The sequence below is a fragment of the Delphinus delphis genome, chromosome 8 (assembly GCF_949987515.2).
Source record: "Delphinus delphis chromosome 8, mDelDel1.2, whole genome shotgun sequence".
Classification (NCBI taxonomy): domain Eukaryota; kingdom Metazoa; phylum Chordata; class Mammalia; order Artiodactyla; family Delphinidae; genus Delphinus; species Delphinus delphis.
The window spans coordinates 40,166,136-40,184,493 of NC_082690.1; the positions used below are offsets into that span (position 1 = coordinate 40,166,136).

The 18,358-nt window shown below is 50.5% G+C and overlaps 1 protein-coding gene across 3 annotated transcripts in view; it reads right to left on the reverse strand.

Moving 5' to 3' along the window:
- Positions 1-13,663: 13,663 nt before the first annotated feature.
- Positions 13,664-18,358, reverse strand: part of AMOTL1 (angiomotin like 1) — a 173,033-nt gene continuing 168,338 nt past the window's right edge. For all 3 annotated transcript variants that reach the window (XM_060018092.1, XM_060018090.1, XM_060018091.1), the window contains 2 exons: positions 17,838-18,113; positions 13,664-16,751 (listed from right to left, as the gene is read on the reverse strand). In XM_060018092.1, the coding sequence (XP_059874075.1) occupies positions 16,645-16,751; positions 17,838-18,113 (383 nt within the window). In that variant the 3' untranslated portion in view covers positions 13,664-16,644. The remainder of the gene's footprint in view (positions 16,752-17,837; positions 18,114-18,358) is intronic.

The following is an 18,358-nucleotide window of genomic DNA, read 5'->3' on the forward strand; positions in this document are numbered from 1 at the left end:
CTGCAACGCTTTATTGACTCTGAAATGTACAGACTGTCCTGCCTCCTAGGAAAGGTCTGAGGCCAAGTGGCTCGACTTTTAAGAGATTTCAAAATTCTCTTATGTCACCGATCTTCAGCAGTATTAAAGAAGAGCTGAAACTGGGAACTTGAAATCACAAACATCAAGGGTCTCCGGTTTTTATTTTATTAACCATTCTGTGTGTGTGTGCTTTGCTGTTAGCCACCTGGAATCCTTGTGGGAAAGATGAAAGGTACAAACAAGCCAGCAAACAGACGTCAGAAAGGCAGAAAGTCCACACTCAGATCTCCTGCGGGAGATGCTGGCCAAGTTCAAAGGAGGTGAGAAAAAGGAGGGAGAAAGCTGTGTATAAACAGAAGTTTTGTAAAACTCCCGCTTGAAACGCACAGCGAGGCGGAAGGGATCATTCCTCATCTCGGGACTCTCCGGAGGCCCATGGCTACTGTCAAGAAGGTGGAAATCTGAGGCATATCTATAGTCTTTAATGTTGATCCTTGTTTTTCAAAAAGGAAAGGAAATGAGAGGAACAAAGGGCAGATTTAGCTGACAAGGAAGCCTGCAGAGGTGATACTATAGAAAGAGGGGCAGACTCTCTCATATTTGGAACCATCAGAGGTCTGACAATGGGGGTCTCCAGTGAAGACACACTGGGGTCCGGTTTTGAGATGTTTGGAAGGAGGCCATGCTGTGAATTCTCTATCCTCATTGTGGGCGTGAGAAGCCAGCTGCCTGGGCTGAGCCAGGAGCCCTCCTGTGCTTACCTTACTTGGGACCAGAAGGACCCAAGTTGCCAGTTTGGGCAACAGGAGAGATGTTTTGGCACCTAACCGAATCACCAGAAGGACAGGAGCGCTCTGGGGCTGGGACGACAGGAACCAAGGGCAGGAACCCAGACCAGAGGCTCCCAGTCACTCCTCTCCGTTATGTTCTCTCTCAACCGTGCTTCCAAAATGTAGGGTGCCTGTCCACCAGATGCCAGCTCTACCACCAGGGAGGGACTGCAGCCTGGCTCAAACTGAAAAGGTCAGCATACAGGGGGATGCAGAGTGCAAGGGAGGACTGTGTACCTCCCTGTGTACAACCAGAGAGCTCTCTTCTTTCTCCTTGAAAGCAAAAGCAGGTTTGCCTAAGAATGGAGGTCACAGGTGGTAAGATGCTGACAATCATAGGTGGCTCCTGCTTCCTCGTCCATAGCTCCTTTGTTAACCCAAAGCACAGGAGCCTAAATCCAGGGCCTCCCCCCATCACGGGAAACAGCTGCGTGGGCCCTGACTCAGTGCATCAGTTACAACCCTGGCTTTGGGACCAGCTCTCTGCACTTTGCAGCATCCATGAAGCAGCACGGTGTCTGCAAACTCCTCCCTCCCCGCTGCCACGTCATCTCATCGGTTGGCTTATCCCTTGCGCCTGGCTGGACAGATTGACCCCCACCTCCATCCCAACAAGGCTAGTAAAACAAGTTGCTCCCTGGCCCTCTGAAGAAAACAATGCATGTCCCTGGACCATAAGAACTCACCGTCTACAAGTCAATCCCAAGGAGCCCTTGGCACCAGCCTCTACACTAAGAACAATAGTTGACATCCATCGTGTGCTTTCTCCAGGCCAAGGTCTACACTGGGTACTGTCCAGACATGTCTTATACTCCTGATGGAAATCTCTATGAGAAACAGACTGTATCCTCATGTTATAGATGACGACACTGAGGCACTGAGAGGTTAAGTGACTGGCCCAGGCTCACACAGCTAGTAAATGGTGGAGCTGGTCTCCAGTTGACCAGTCTGACTCCAGAGAGGGGCCTTCCTAACCACTCCATGGCTGGTGGTGCCCCTGAGAGGGGAGACCATTGGTTCATCTATTCACGACATCATGTTGCTGGTTGGGGAAGGGATTCATGGAAGGGAGGTGGGAGGCCCTTGGGGTTGATGCCCTCTCTATGCAACATTAATTAATGCCTTTAAGCTTAATAACAGCAGCAACAATAATACCTGTCCCATAGGGTTATTGTGAATATTAGTTAATGCACAGAAAGTACTTAGCACAGAGCCTGGCACTTGGTAAGTGGCAACTGTCAGCTCTGCCTGCTTGGTAGTTGCACTGACGACCACAGGAAATGCTTGTCATCTGGCATCTATGACGCAGACACAGCACAAATTCAATTGGTCTGCAGATCTGTTGATTCAGTTTCCTATTCAGCTCATAAATCACCTGCCCTTCTTAGTGGTGACAACATTCCTGGGCAGAACAATGTCTTTGAATTAGTCTGTCTCCATGTTTTCTTTCCCACGCCTGAAGCTGCAGCAGGGAGAGGGCAAGAGACCTTGGGGTCATTAGACTTGCACACAGAATCCAGCTCCATCCCTTCTTGGTGTGTGATTTCAGGCAGACCTCTTAACATCTTCAAGCCTCAATTTCCTGATATATAAAATGGGCTGGATAATACCTACCTCATAGGTAGAGGGGAGAGTAAGATGAGAAAAGGTATGTATAACTTAGGATACTGGGTCTGACATGTACCTCGTGTGACAGACTTAATTTTCCAAAATGGTCACGGCAATAGTAATATCTCTAGTCCCTTGTGCTCTTCTAGAACCTTGCCATTTCAAACACTTGAAGAGATAAAGTCTATCCTGCTTGCCCCCCACCTTCCCTTGAACCCTGGCAGGTCCTTGTAAATGCCTTGAATAGACGTGGCAGAGAGATGCTGCGTGACATCTGAGGCCAGGTCATAAAAGGCAATATGTCTTCTGCTGGGCGTGCTGCCTCCCTCCCTCCCTCTCTCTCTCTCTATACATATATATATATGTCTTTGACACCCTGAGCTACCACATAAGACGTCCAACCACCCTGAAGCTGCCACACTGGAGAGACCCTGGGAGAGACCACAGAGGGAGATGCCCCTGGACTCCCCACTCTTGTAGCTTCCATGATTTTGAGCCACTTCAGCTGAGCAAAGCAGAGATGAAATACCACCCCCCCCCCACCCCAAGCCCTGCCCAAAGTGAAGTTATGAGCAAAATAAATGGTTGTTTTCTGCTGCTAAGTTTGGGAGCAATTGTGATATGGCCACAGAAACAGAAACACCCAATGTCATTATTGTCCCTTCCTCATAGTGTGGACTCAATACCCTTGGTTATCTTTCTATAAAACAGCATCTATTGGATCACAGTCCTGATTAAATATACTTTTGCCCGCTCCCAACATCTATGGCCACAGGACAAGGGCCAGAATCTTTGGCACGGCAGCTCACGGACCTAGAGGACCGCCCAGACTCATCCCCACCAGCCCCTGCAGACGAGAGCCGTGGTTTCCTGGGGACGCCCTGCCTCTGTGCCCACTGACCCCCTGCCCTCTGCCCTCAGCACTGTCTCCTTTTCTCACTCATCCACGTTCAACTCACACGTTGCCTATTTCCCCACTTCTTTAGACCAACAGAACAACCTGTACAACCCGTGAGTTTGACATTTACTATACACGGTACTGTGGTCCCCTCTGGTCTTTTCACCCAGACTATGAGCTTGGGGGCGTGGGGCACGGAAGGCAGGTACAGCGTCTTATTTATCTTTGCATCTCTCATCTAACACAATAAAGGTTTGTTGAACTAATATGTGTGTGTTCCCTTTAAGCGTGTTTCTCAGTGTGAATCACGCGTTATTTGGGATGCTTTATACATCCTCCACATACTGAGAATGCTGACGAATCAGCTGCTACAGGTGGTCCCTACCAGACTGTGATGGGAGGTGTCTCTCCAACCCTGTTTCTCAAATGCAAAGGGGCCCTGCATCTGCCAGCAGCTCTGTTATCCCTGGGAGAGGCCCTTGTCTGTTTTCATCTGCCATCTTGCTGCTGTGGTCATTCTCATCTCAGCACTACTATAGTGTCATAGGTTTTGAGGCTGTCAAAGGAAGAGTCCTCAAGCATTGTTTGCTGTGATCCCACAGTCCTGGGCCCTACCTGCCTGGCTCTGACACTGGGAGAAATCTCAACCTCTGAGCCTGGAATTATGCCTTTATGATATCTCTTGGCTCCTTAGACGTATGAGTTAGATGTGAAGCTCTTCTCAGGTGATGGCCTGACCGATTCACATCACACCCATCACTTCTTGGTTTACTGATCCCCAGGCAGGAAAGGGGGCAGGGCTCCGAAAAGACCCGATGCCCACACAGCATCTGCACAGAGGGATCCCTCTGCCCGAAAAGCACTAAAAGGGCTGCAGGGGAGCCCAGCTCTAATCTGGCTCTGCTGGTACTTCACCGTGACCTTGGGAAGGTGCCCCAGTTCTCTGTTCTCATTCTCTCAGCTGTGTAACCAGGAATCACATAGCCATCGCTAGGCAGCGCTAATAGCAGGTAACTAAATAGCAGTAAAAGACACACTTAGGTTCTTTAGAAGAAATGTATTTTGCACAGGGTGAGGATGTTACTAAGTAGAGATTTCACATTTATCAGCCATTCATTGGATGCCTGGTGTTACTCTACAGAAAGCAAATGTGGGTGGTGGTGTTTTTTTGTTGCCAGAAGCCCTAACGAAATGCACTCCTCTCCAGATCGCTGTGTCGGTCTTGACTGAGAGGCACAGATGACTTGAGCAGAGGCTGGCTCTGCCTTTTCCGTTGATTACGTCTGTTTATTACTGATGTATGACGTCAGTTGCACATTCCTGGACAGCTGTGATATGTGCCCACGCCTGAGTCTGTGAGATTTTTTTATTTTTCAAGATATAAACTATTGACATCTAATTTTAAAATTATTATTATTATTATTATTCTGGCTGTACCTCACAGCTTGTGGGATTTTAGTTCCCTGACCAGGGATCGAACCCGGAACTTTGGCAATGAAAGCGCAAAGTCCCCACCACTGGACTGCCAGGGAATTCCGCCCAAGTTTTTTTAAATAAATAAAGATACTGCTTATGGTTATTGCCTCCAACTACCTCCCTTCCAGGTGAAATGGGATTGAGAAAGTAAATAGACCAGCGAGAAAGGAGGGCAGGGAATATCACAGGCTCCTTTGCGGATCCCCTCTCCATGGCTCTTCTGGAAAGGCTGGGACAGGACAGCTGATGGGCCCTGCTGGTGGCTGTGCAGCTCTTAGAGACGGAAGAAGGGGGAAAAGAAAGAATCTGAAGAAGACTGGATATATGCATATGTATAACTGAATTACTTAGCTGTACACCTGAAACAAACACAACACTGTGAATCAACTATACTCTAGCATAAAATAAAAATTAAATTAAAAAACTTAACACTGACCCCCAAAAAAAAGAAGGGGGAAAAGATTCAGCCTGGGTTCTCTCACTGGGTCCCGACTGTGAGACTGCCACATGCAAACGTTGGTGGAACCTCTGTTCTTCCCATATACACCCCTCACCCCGGCTGGGGACGGCAGTACGAGGCTGAGCCCAGTGCTTGATTCCCAGTTGCCGAGGGTGGTGGGGTCTTAACAGATCCGTCCAGGGACCTGGTGTACCTGCCCCAACAAAGATAAGCAAGGAGCAATTTGTTTCCTGTACCCACGACCTCAATTAGACTTAAACGCAGATGCTGCAGGTTATCATGGGAAAATCTTGACTTTTATGCACCCAAACCTAGGCTCACATGCCACCAGGCCACTCACCTGGGTAAGGGTGGACCTTGGGTCATTTGCTGAACCTCTCCGAATCTCCCTGTACTTGCTGTCCTGAAGACCCCATGCAGTGACTGATGTAAAATGCTTGGCTTGCAGTAGTTGGTCAGTTCACCTGAGTCTCCCCTCCTCTTCCTTCGGGGCTGGAATCACCAGAGCGATCTGTACCTCCTGGCTTCCCGCCCCCAGGATCTGACATGTGCTGGGCGCATAATTAATTTTCAGTAATAACGTGATAAGTGAATTGTGAACTGAGCTTCTGTTTACAGGCTATTCCTAAAGCTAAATATTTGTAAAAATCTGATAGACACTCCACAAAATGAAAATGCCGGGGACAAGACAGGGATCAACATAATCAACATCACTGGACAAAGTCAGACTGGCCTCGTGTTGAGCTGGATAATGTCAGGAAAACGTGTCCTTCTCCAGGCCGAAGGCTAGGACATGGGATGGAAAATGAGCCTGTCAGTTAGAGCTGGCAGGTTTTCTGGATAGAAACAGGGCAGGTGAGGCTAGGCTGGGCCTGAACCATCAGCTGGGGCCATGGCACTGTCAAGTCCTTGGGGTCCTGATGTCATCGTGCTTGGACAGGCCAATGGAAATGTTACGACGCCCTGGAGGAACTTGGGGGCAGCGTTTGGCCAAGCTTGACACAAATTGTAAGTTTTGGCCTCTTTCTTAGCAGTTAGTTCTCCCTTAACTGCTGGGAAAATGCTGTAGGGAAGCCGGTGGGGGCAGCAACGGAGCATGGACTTCAATCAACTCCCCTCTTCCATACAAAGAAACACTATGCAGCCACCAAAGACAAGAAGATAGACCTATATATGCGGGTAGAGAAATCTGCCTCTGATCTATTATTGAGTGAAAAAGAATTTTGTGTGAAATAGCATGGTCCTATTTTAAAATTAATATTCATTCTCACATCTGTATATCTACCTATTTGGTTGTATACAACTGTTCACGGTGGTGACTTACAGGGATTTAGAGTTTCTATTTTGTACACTTCCATATCATGGGATTGTTCTTTTTATAACAAACGTGGATTACTTGCATCATTTTTTTTTTTTTTTTGCGGTACGCGGGCCTCTCACTGCTGTGGCCTCTCCCATTGCAGAGCACAGGCTCCGGACGCGCAGGCTCAGCGGCCACGGCTCACGGGCCCAGCCGCTCCGCGGCACGTGGGATCCTCCCGGACCGGGGCACGTACCCGTGTCCCCTGCATCAGCAGGCGGACTCTCAACCACTGTGTCACCAGGGAAGCCCTACTTGCATCATTTTTACGTTGGATTTTACTCTGGTTTCTTCTGCCGGTTTCCCTGAAAACAGTCGCTGAACACATGCAAGCCGCTTGGGAGAATTCACATTCGGTTCAAACCTTTATGAGCATCTACTCTGGCTACAGGACAGGGTTCCTACCCCAGATGGACGAGCTGACGACAGACACTCCTGTATGCATTCACTGTAATAGGAGGTGGACTGAGGCTGGGAGATGCCACGATGCTCAGAGCCGTCCTGTGTGGAGGGCCTACCATGGGCAGGCACTTTCCAACTCTTCCCCCATGAAATCTTCAGGGTTGACTCATTCGGTCAACACGTGCTCGAGCCCCTATAGAGTGTCATGAAATGTACTAGGGCCCGATTCATATTAGTGGAGAAACAGACACGGTACCACCCCCATGTCATCTTACAGGTGAGACGTTCTGAGAAGTTCAGCAACTTTCTCGAGGTGCTTCAGCTACTAATGGAGGAAGGCTGATGCATGTTGACACTTGGGGTCTGGATCGCCTCCCTGACGGAAGAGACATTGGAACTCCACTTTAAAGGACGAGTAGGACTTGGACAGACAGAGAGTGGGGCTCTGAGCCAAGGGCCGGAATGGAAACGCACAGAGCAGATTCGGGGCAGGGAAGTGACGGCGGGGTGACTTGAGGGCCAGAGACGGAGGGAGGGAAGTGGCAGGAAACCAGCCTGGGGCCTGGGCCGAGGCCGAGGATTATGGAGCATGAAGGCTTTATCAGCAGTTTGGACGTTCTTCTGAAGGCCACTGGGAGCTAATAATTCTGTTGTGGTTCCCCTTGAGGGGGTGATGTGATCAGACTTTAACAGCTTGAGGGGACCAGTGTGGCCTGGAGTCTCTGGAGCTAGTCTGCCAGGTCTGGATCCCAGCCCTGCCATCCACAAACTCTAGAATTTGGGGCAAGAGACTTAAGTTCTCTGCCTCTTAGTTTCTCCTCCAGTAAAATGGGGATCTAATAACAGCGCTGGCCTCACATGACCGTAAGAATTCAATGTCCTAAGGTAGGAGTGGCTCACAGGAGCGTGGGGTTGCATAATGACAATAAATAAACGCCGGTCATTCCTCGTTTCTCTGGTGTCCGTGTCAGGGATGCAGTGGCTGCAGTGGGAGGCAGGAGGATCCTGAAATTGTCCACGTGAGAGATGAGGTCTGGAGCTAAGGCCGTGAGGATGGAGAGAATGAAAGGAGAGAAACAACATGGGAAGGTGGAGTGCATAGCCAGGAACAGGGGGCGGGAGGGAGCAGCCCCGATGCCCAGCAGAGGTGACGGAGAGGATGGCACGGTGAGCAGAGCACAGAGGTGGAAGGGAAGGCGCCAGGTCTGGACCAGGCCTGGGGAGACCCACACAGAGATGTCCGTCAGGGACAATCCAGGACTCATCTGACCGGAAATAAAAGGCACTTCCGTTTTACCCTCAGCATCTCTGGACCGCAGTTCTGTGGGCTCAGGTTGTGCCTAAGGAAAAACAAGAGTGGGACCCCAGCCCGAAAGTGGGCCCTGCGACCACATCTACCTTGGGTCCCTTCTCTCTGGTGCCGCCCCCCAAGTGTACCTGCGTCAGTACACAGTCAAGCCGCTCTACATTAAGTCCTCATCTTGCAAAGAGACCAGAGGCTTGGATCAAGCCCGTCCGTCTACACAGGCCTTCTGCTGGAAATACATTTCTGAAAAGAGCCATTTGCCTATCGATTCTCTCTATAAAGTGTTTTTTTTTTCAACTAGCCACTTGCCTACCAATTCTCTCTATAACTATTAAAACCAAAAACAAGCAAACAAACCATTAAAAATAAAAGCCACGAAAGTCAAAGGCCACGATGCAGTACAGGAGAGAAGGATGGGGACTTAAAGCAAGCCGGCCTGGGCCGGACATGCAGCCCGACACGCACTGCACTTCTCGTGAGCCTACTTCCTCATCTGAAACTCAGGGATGAAGATGCCTTCACCTACCTTGGAGGTTGTGAAGGTGAAGCAATATTCCAAAGCCAACTCAATAAATGTTAGGTCCTTCCTCCCTCAAACAGTCAGAGGGCTGAAACCAGTCAGGATGTGAAGTTCCGTAGTATGTTTCCAACACTAGGACTAAGGTTCACATTATTTTACTCCAAATTACCCAGCTACATAGCCTGTGAGCCCTGTATTCTCTGTTTTCACATCAGGAACTTGGGAAGAGTCACCCTTTGATAGAAATCCACACCACATGGGAAGGGTCTCCTTCTGGGCTGCATAAGGGGAGAGTTTTGAGGGAGACAGACTCGCTAAGACAGAACATCTACCTGGCAAGAACAGGGCAGGTAAAGGAGGCACATCGCAGACATGGCTGTGCCTGATAAAAGGGCCACAGAAACAGGAAAACGGCAACATTCTTTAAAGACCTAAAGCTCCTTTCATTTCATCACCGAGCTTTGTATATTTTAAGAAAGGAATTTCAGAACTCCTGATGTATTTCTCACCTGGGGCGTAAGTCCTGATTACAATGAGCCCAGGCAATGTAAAAGGCATTGCTCCCATTCCCCGCAGTGCAGAGGCCCCAGCCCAGGATCCAGGACAGAGGCCTGGGCACCTCCCACAAGTGGCAAGCACGGAGTCAGGGCAGGGAGATGGCAGAGGTGGATGCCAGCTCAGAAGGGTCCTCATCTGAGCCCTGAGGCATGCGGGGCCTCCAGCTGTCTTTCCGTAGTAGTCCCGGGAGGTGGAGGCTGGGGAGCTGCCCAGTTTGCCCTTTACTCTCATGAGTCACATCTGCACACGTGCAGGGATCTGGGGGTCCCTGCAGAGAATTCCTTTGGGTAGAAGGCAGGACAGGTCAGAACCCAAGCTCCCAGCCCCTACCCACCTTTCACTGCAAGTGCACGGGCTCCTGGTCAGGTAGATCTGGGTTCAAATCCTGCCATCGTTCGCACGTTACTTGCCCAAGGTTGTTTCAGCCTCAGTTTCCTTGTCTTTAAAATGGGGATGCCCAGGTTGTTGTGAGGACTGAAGACGGTAATGCATGCAAACCACACCGGCCGTCCCTGGGGGACAAGAGGTGCATCCCTCGCTCTCCCTACACTCACATTTAGGAAGCTCTACCCATGCTCGGGCCAGGGGTGGGCGCGAGAGGCTTCTGCTCAGAGAGACACAACTAGAAAACAAACAGAGGGCACCTTGCCCTCCCCAGCAGTGTTCCCAGGTCACTGTCCCCTTCGGGTGGAGGGGGGGGGACCCTTCACTCAGGGACTCTCATGGAATTTGTCCCTTTCTCCTGCTTCAGCCACTGTGGCTCCCACCTGAATTTCACCACTTTACCATGTGACTTCTTTCTACCAAAGCCCCCCACGTTTCCTGTGACCCCAAGACACTAAGAAGGCAGCGACATCTGCCACGTCCATCATGGGGCACAGAGACGCTTCCGACTCCAGCTCAGACTCAGGGCCCAGGCTGCTGGGGTAAATTCCTGAGTGACGGTGGTCACTGGCAGGCCCTGAACCCAGGATCGCCCAAAGAGGACACTCAGATGTGATCAAAGTGGCCACCGTCTCCCGCGCCCACGTCCCCGGCGTTTCCTCCTTCTGTATTTGTCTGGAGGGGTGGGTGGCAGGGTGGACGGCAAGTTCCAGGGGTTTGGATGACTCATTTCCTCCTGGGATCAAAAGCATGAGGCCCACAGGGGCTGGGGGGAGGGAGGGGGGCACGCGGGATGCCTCTTGCCTCTGCAAGCCAAACAGCAAGTGAGGCTGCTTCCAGCAGTAACATGAAATGAAATTCAACCAACATTTACTGAGCACCTGGTATATAAGTTCCTTGGGACAGAAAAGAGCAAGCGTGAGGGAGAGAGCCATTTTATCCATTTATTATATACAATATTAAGGCACAAGTTTAAGCAGCAAAGAATATGAAAATCTTTGGCTGACCAACAGTATCAACATTTGCTGTGAGGGACATGCCGTCTTCTTGGATTTCCCCACTCTGGACACAGACCCATCTGGCCGTGCAGCTCTGCACCCTCCACCTCTGCTTCAATACAGACTAGCACATCGAAGATGCCAGAATCTTACAGCAGAGTCTGCTGGAGGGAACACGCACACGCCACCAAGCAGGGCGGTGACACGCACAGCTGGCGGGAAGTGTGGCGGCGCCCCGGCCGTTGGTGCTTTGCTGAGGTGGGTGCATGGCCTGCCCAGCCTCACAGAATGTCCCAGATTCTGCATGAGCCTCACGCGGAGAAGGAGCCTCCCCTTCCCCTCCGCAAAAGGGGAAAACACCTTAATTCAAAGAAAATCACTATGGATCAATTTGCTTACATTCCGGTTTGTAATAAATACTTACAGGTGTCTCTATGTGAACGGAATCTTAGGCAAACCACATGTAAACACACCACTGGGCACCAAAACTTCAGGAGCTGATACAAGAAAATACTGTATATGTACTTCATTATATTGAAAAAACAATATTTTAATTCCGTGAGGAAGCGAAGTTTCATGACAAAGAAACACCTCAGTCTTGGCCTAACATGACAATAACATGCACTTAAGTCTAACAGGGTTTTACAGAATTCCTACTGGAGGCGGCGACTCGTGAATGTGTACTTACACTCGCGTGTACGCAGAGACGTGAACACATACAAGGCGTGGCAAGGGAGCAGGCTTTTTACAACGAAGCCTCTGGAAGGTACATGTACTAACGATGACTGTCCTCCTTTGAAGTGGTCACTCTGAGAGCCTCTGAAGGTCCAAAGACTCATCCCCCAGAAACATCTTACGGACTTCTTTCAAAGGAAAAAGCTAAAAGGATGTGACTTACCTTAATCACCCATCTTTATTTATCCAACTGAGTGAATGACTTGGGATTATTTCCAAACTTAAACCTGCCTTCAAAGGATGATGCTTTCTCAACTCTAAGGATAACCAGAGGAACATGCCAGGCCCCCAGATCCATTCTAACAGAGGCGTCTGCAAAATGTTTCTACTTAGCACGGCAGTAATCAGCACAGAGTCTCACAAAGGGTCACCTCTTAAGCAACGTGGGGTGAGATGAAACACTTGCATCTTCTGGATGTTAAGAAAAGAAACTCGACATACAACCTCACAGTCACACCTCCTATGTACGCACTGACATATACATGTCTTTATACCATTAAATTACCAGATGAGAGAAGGGGATACTACTACTTAAAAAGGACAGAAAAAGATTGCTCATTATTGACAGTTCCAGAAGAAATCCATTTACTGAAATGCTGACTTTTCCATGCTCCCAGCTGGTCAGCTTCTGGTAATTTCTTAATTACTCTGCGCATCTCCCACGGGGCCACACACCAGAGGCAAACCCATTAAAGAATCCTCATGTCGAATGAAGACGTTTTAAACCCACTGATTGATTAGCAAGAAAAAAGAAGAGAAAACCAACATTTATAAAGCGTATACCATGGCTGTGTCAGACTTGGAGAGGAGAAGCAGGCAACTGTGGGCTGGACCTTCTCTGTTTAAGAACACTTGCCCGGCTCCCTTGTACCACCGTCCTCCAAGGCTTAGGAGGAGTGTGAGACCACTGGGGGCAGAGAGAAGCATGCCCCGCCGGCACCAGTGCAGACACGCAGCAGGACTTTGTTCTGGAAAACATACCTCTTTGCTCAGCTCCCAGCAGCCCAAGCGTGAGTTCCCTGCCTCAAAACCTTGCAACTCCTCCACCTTGCAAGTCTCCACAGCCCCCCGGGCACTGCCCCACCTGACGTCTGTGTTCACATCAGTCCCTGGGACTCAGGCTGCTGTAGGGAGAATTTCTCTTGCCATCAGCTACGGACAAGGATGCAGGAGCCACCTGCAATTGCTAGCGCTCAGCATCCTAGGGACACAGGAGGCTGCGGGCAAACCCAGGAGAGAACAGCAGTGATGGCTGGCTTCTCTGCAGGGGGCATTCCAACAGCCTCCCCGCTGAGCCACAGAACCAACGAACTCTCTCTTCCAAGTTCACAATCCATTGGGAGCAACTGTCTCGATCCAACCCAAGTCCTGTGTAGTCAAATGCACACATAGGTTCCAAACAGCAAGTTCTGCAAAACTGAAGAAGAGAGACATGCCTCCACTCTCTGCCCTCCAACCCAAGCCCTGGGAGGGACGTGGCAGCCCTGTCCTGCATGCCTGCTCCAAGCAGACTGGGCATGACACTGTGGCTGGCTTCCCAACTCTGGGAAGCAGAAGAAAAGCTAAGAAGAAAAAGCTAAGGAAAGGTTCTGCACACGCTCTGAAATTAGTGCCCAAAAGCAGCAACATCTCTGCTGCATACAGTACCCCGGGCAGCATGCAGAAACCACCAGGTGACACACTGAAGGAAGAAGCGGAGTTACTCCAGCACGTCACCACACAAGGCCAAGGCCTTTACCCTTCACCCTGAGACAGGGCTCGCGAGTTCATTATCAGACACCACTGAAAAGTTCTGGAGAAGGCCTGGCCTCTGGACCACTCGCAAGTAAGTGCTTTTTAAACAGACTTTGTGGTCCTGCTTACAACGGAACACAAAGACTCCTACCTATACCTGTGTTTATGGGCAGTTCTAGCAGTTCTGGGCTTTAGTCCTATTTCTTAGCTCCCGGGGTGGCAAGGGGGCAGGAAGGTGTGTGTGTGTGTGTGTGTGTGTGTGTGTGTGTGTGTGTGTGTGTGTGTGTGTGTGTGTGTGTGTGTGTGTGTGTGTGTGTGTGTGTGTGTGTGTGTGTGTGTGTGTGTGTGTGTGTGTGTGTGTGTGTGTGTGTGTGTGTGTGTGTGTGTGTGTGTGTGTGTGTGTGTGTCTAGGAGTGCACACATCACATAGAGGGGACAGAGCGGGTCAAGCCGTGGCACTTATCATCCCCAAGTCAGAGGCAGTCCAGCCTGTGGCGAAGGCACAGCTCCTCTCCCAAAGCCTCGGCTCAGATCCCAGCCTCTCCTGGGGGAGGGACTTGACCTCCTGAGCCCCAGTTTCCTCCTCTGTGAAACAAGGATGATAAACTCGCCCCTGCTCCCATGTGGTCTGAGGACTCATTAAAAGGGACTTACCCCAGTGCTTGCATACAGTTGGCACTAAAAAAACGGAGCTAGGATTATTTTCTGAAAATCCAGTGAGATCATATATTGTCAACGGCCAGAACACACAGTGGGAGTTCAGTAGCTGCACTTCTCCTAAATGCAAGCAAGGCTTCGAGCTATGAAGATGAAAAGTGTCAGGGCCCACAGAAGAAGACATTTCAAAACTATAGGTCCCTCTTCTTATGGAGGAGTCTTAGCAGGTTAGAAGAAAGAAAGATTAAGGACTACAGCACAACTGAAAAATGGTGACGTCTGTGTTTGCATTCTGACAATTAACACGCCTGGCAACTCGGGGGACCAAGGAAGGCGAATGAGCCTTGTGCCTGAGCTGCCAACGAGATGTGCTGGGGCATAAAGATGAGGCTTTGCGGGAAACTGGGCTGCGGCTGTCACTCTCACCCGTTTCTAGGGGACGCAGCCCATGTTTGGGGTAGCCCAGACACGGATGATGGGGGCTCGCAGAGGTGACGTGCCCTCTTATTTCTAGACGTTTTCTTTCCATCCCCCACGTTAATCAGGGGTCAAAGTGTCCTTAAGAGAGTTAGTTGCCATCAACTGAGCCTCATCACCTATAAAAAGTGATGGGGAACTGAGACTGAGACGGAGATCCCTCTGCCCCATCCCTGCCCCGACGTGTCCATACTCACCTGGCCCCCACACCAGCCATGGGGCCTCACCGCTCCCTCCTCACACCCAGGGCTGCTCTGGTTTCCCAGGCTGCACAGTCCTCAGCGATGCTTAACGCAGGACTGCAGAAGGCAACAGGCGTGATGCACGGCGCCTACCGCAGAGCAGGGCTTGAGTAGCACCCGTTCTGCTCACTCTCCTGACCACTAGGCGGCTCAGAGGCCCCCCGGGCAAAGCCATCGGTTTCCTTCCCCAACTCTCCGTCTCCAGCTCACACCTCTGTCATCCTTCCGCCACCTCAATTTGGGGAGGCTTCACCCAGGTTACACTCCAAAGACCAACTCTAAAACGAGCCACCCAAGCAAAATTTCCTAAGTGATGCTGTCTTCAGGGCTTCATCTGGGTGGGACTTGAAAAAGCCTCAGACCTGGGGCTTTTTTTCTTTTTTCTTTCCTTAAGTAAGCATGAGGAAAGGGAGCTGGGAAAACACAGATCCGGCTACCCTGCAGGGAGAAAACTATCAGGGCCCTGCGTGAGCATCTGACGGCCTGACTAGCTTCTCTCTTCTGATCCAGCCCCTTCTAGATTTGTAAAGAAAGCCGATATCTGAGTATCTGAGGAGTCAGATGGGAAACCTTACAGCACAGGGATGAGGCCCACGACCTCACTCACTCCTGGCTCTTTGACCTGGTGTTTCCGTCTTACTTTGGACAAGTTGCTCCCAACTGAAATCCTGAAAAACCTGACCACACTGTATAGATACTGGCCTGTTAGGTTACAAAGCAAGTTCCTGGCAGGGCAGAACTGATGTGCTGACACACACGTGCTGACGGTCACAGAGTCTGCGCGCTCATCAACAATGCCCAGAGGGATGCGAGGGGCGGGCAGAGCGGTGGCCACAAACAGTAGAAAGCGGGAGTGCCTGGGGAGATTCTAGATGCCACCAAGTCAAGTGTCACTCGCTTCCCGGAGTGCAGTCCTGAAAGTCCTACCTCAACAGAGCAATGAGGTGGAGATACCAAGCTCCACCCAAGAGCTGATGTGAGAGAGAAAAAAGTCGGGGCCGTGAGCTTAATGCAGGACGTCACAGGGCTCATGGATCTTCCGCCTAGTCGGAGCTTCCCTAGTTCATGGCCAGAATGAGATCAACCACTGCAGCCCAACTCCTCAAAGGTGGAGGAAGCAGCCAGGGGACCCGCCATGCGGCTTTGTCCCACTGGTCACGATGAATGATGAACGTTCAGTTACTGCTCTGATAAACCCCAGAACAAAGGAATTCTGTCATGGCTTGTTGCAAAAGGGAAAAAAAAAAAGGAAGAAAAAAAGGGTAAAATTAAAGAGTATGAAGCAGAGACAGAGGTGAACTCAGAGAAGTGAGGGAGGAGGCACACCAGGACCAGAAAGCTCCCGTCCTGTTTAGAAAATACTGCTCAATCCAGAAAAGCTAAGATGTCCAAACCAAGCAGGTAATGAGGTGAAGATGGCCTTTTAAATTCTCCATCACCCTGGACATGTCTCCTCCCTGCCACACCCACACGCATTCACAGGACACCCCATGGAGGGCACAGGTGAGATTATTAGGTTATATCAAGACGGACTCTCCGAGATTCCTAGGAGGTTCTTCTGAAACAAAACAAGCTAAGAGGCAAGGAGAATGGGCGTATTTCAAGGAAGATCCATGCCCAGGTTTATCTGTTTATAACCAGAGAATGGGTGTACACAGACCCTCCCCAAGAGAGACATTTTCTGTACAACGGAAAAATTCCATTTCCTATTTCTTCTTTGTTTCCAAACCTACAGGCACCTCCTCTCTTCCACCATATGCAGTAAAAATCCACGACATCCTCTTCATTTTCAGTCATGTAGGCCTCCTGCTTTTGTTTTGTTTTTAACATTTATAAAAAGTGTTCTCATGAATCTGAAATCCTGATCAGTTCAAATCATTCCTGATTTCCCATCCACAACCTTCTTGATCTTTCTTTCTCTTTGCCACGTTCCTTGCTCATCAAAGTTCTGTTGCAAAATTCAACAGGGATGCCGGTGTTAGATTAGAACTTCCATCATCTCCCCGTCAGGGAACTCGGGCTTGTGGAGCAAGCTGCTGACGCGACCTTTGTGGTCAGGTGACTTCCCGTGGCCGGGAGAATTCTCTGCCAGACAGAAGGGACACATTAGCAGCCTGTTCCCCAGCAGGAGCACAGCCTTCCCAGCCCTCTCTAAAACGGAACCATTTAAGTACCACCCCTCACCATCGGTGCATGCAGGTAAGGCCGTAGTGCCCAGCCCATGGTGGACCAAAGCTAAATGACTGGCCCTGGGATTCGGACACAAAGAACAGAACTAGGACGTGATGGGAGAGGTCTGAGTGGGTGAAAGTGGCATCGGGACTTGGTGCGGAGCCCTCACCCCCGCTCTCCTCCTCTCCTCCAAACTATCACGTGCACGCCACGAGCCAGGTCCTTGTCACATGTTCCCTGCCTTCCTTGCAGAAGAGCATCCCAAGGATTAAATCTCCGAAAATAACATTGTGTTTACTTGTCTCTTTTGGAGGATAAACACAGGGAACCCCTTTGGAGGAAACAATTCATTTATGCCCAGTAGCTCCCACCTCCTCCTCACCCCATGACTACGAACAGTCCAAAGCCACTTCTGGACTCATCGCCAAGCTCCTCCTAAGCTGTCTTCTCTTAAGTATTTGACGGCAACTCCTTAGAACTGGCCTGAGTACTGGGCCAGTTCGCCTACTTTAAATCTACCTTCTCCTTCAATCGGGAGGTGCTCTCGACCCCGAATCCTTGACGAGTAAACACCTTGAAGGCAATGTCTTTGTACCTGTTGGTCTCGATGGACCTGGTGGTGCCTGGTATCGGCTCTCGAATATACTGGGGGCGGGGGGGGGGGGGCCGGGAACTAATTCCCTAACATCCCCTGGAGCGTCTGTCTGCACACCTTCTGGGGAAGGGCTAGTTACAAAGCATACACTAAAAGGACAGATGCAACTTGTGGACTCCTTTAAATGGTACTAAGTGAGGAGTCTCTACACACATTTTAATTCCAGAATAATAAAGGGCATGCAGAGCCTAAATGCATTAGGGTAACCATAATCATAAGATAACCCATAAAGTCAGAGTTGACTGGGAGCCCTGCTCCCTCCCCAGCTCAACGAAAGCCTCCCCCGCTCAGGCCAGGGAGCGCTGAGGATCCCCGGAGCGTGAGAGGAGGTGGGGACCTCATACCCAGCTTCTCTGCCGTGCCCTTGGCCGCTGGGTGCTTCAGGACCGGGCTGTTGGAAGGGGTTCCGCTCAGCCGGCCGCGCGTGGGCAGGGAGGCCACACCGGGCCAGAAGAGCTCGGCGCTCTTGTCCGTCTGTGTGCTGCTGTCCTTGCTGCCTGTCTTCGCGTGGGCGCTGCTGGCCGAGGTGACAAGGGCCGCAGGAAATAGCGCTGTGGCAGGCGGGGTGGGCAGCACGGGGGCGGATGCGTGTTCATGGGGCTCCTTCCCCAGCAGCAACCCTGAGGGCAGAAGAACAGCTTTTTCAATGCCATTCTTTAAAAACAAAACCAAAACACCTAGTCTGGGGCGGGGGGGAGGAGTTGTCAAGTAAATTGGTTCTAATATAACGTGACAAATGATAGGACACTATTATTCTCAGGGTGCTATGGAAGAATGGAGAAGAGGCGCCTTATAGGCAGAGTGTCGAGGGGTGAGGGCATTCCTGCAAAGTGTTCTAGAGGCGACGCTTGCTTTACCTAATACG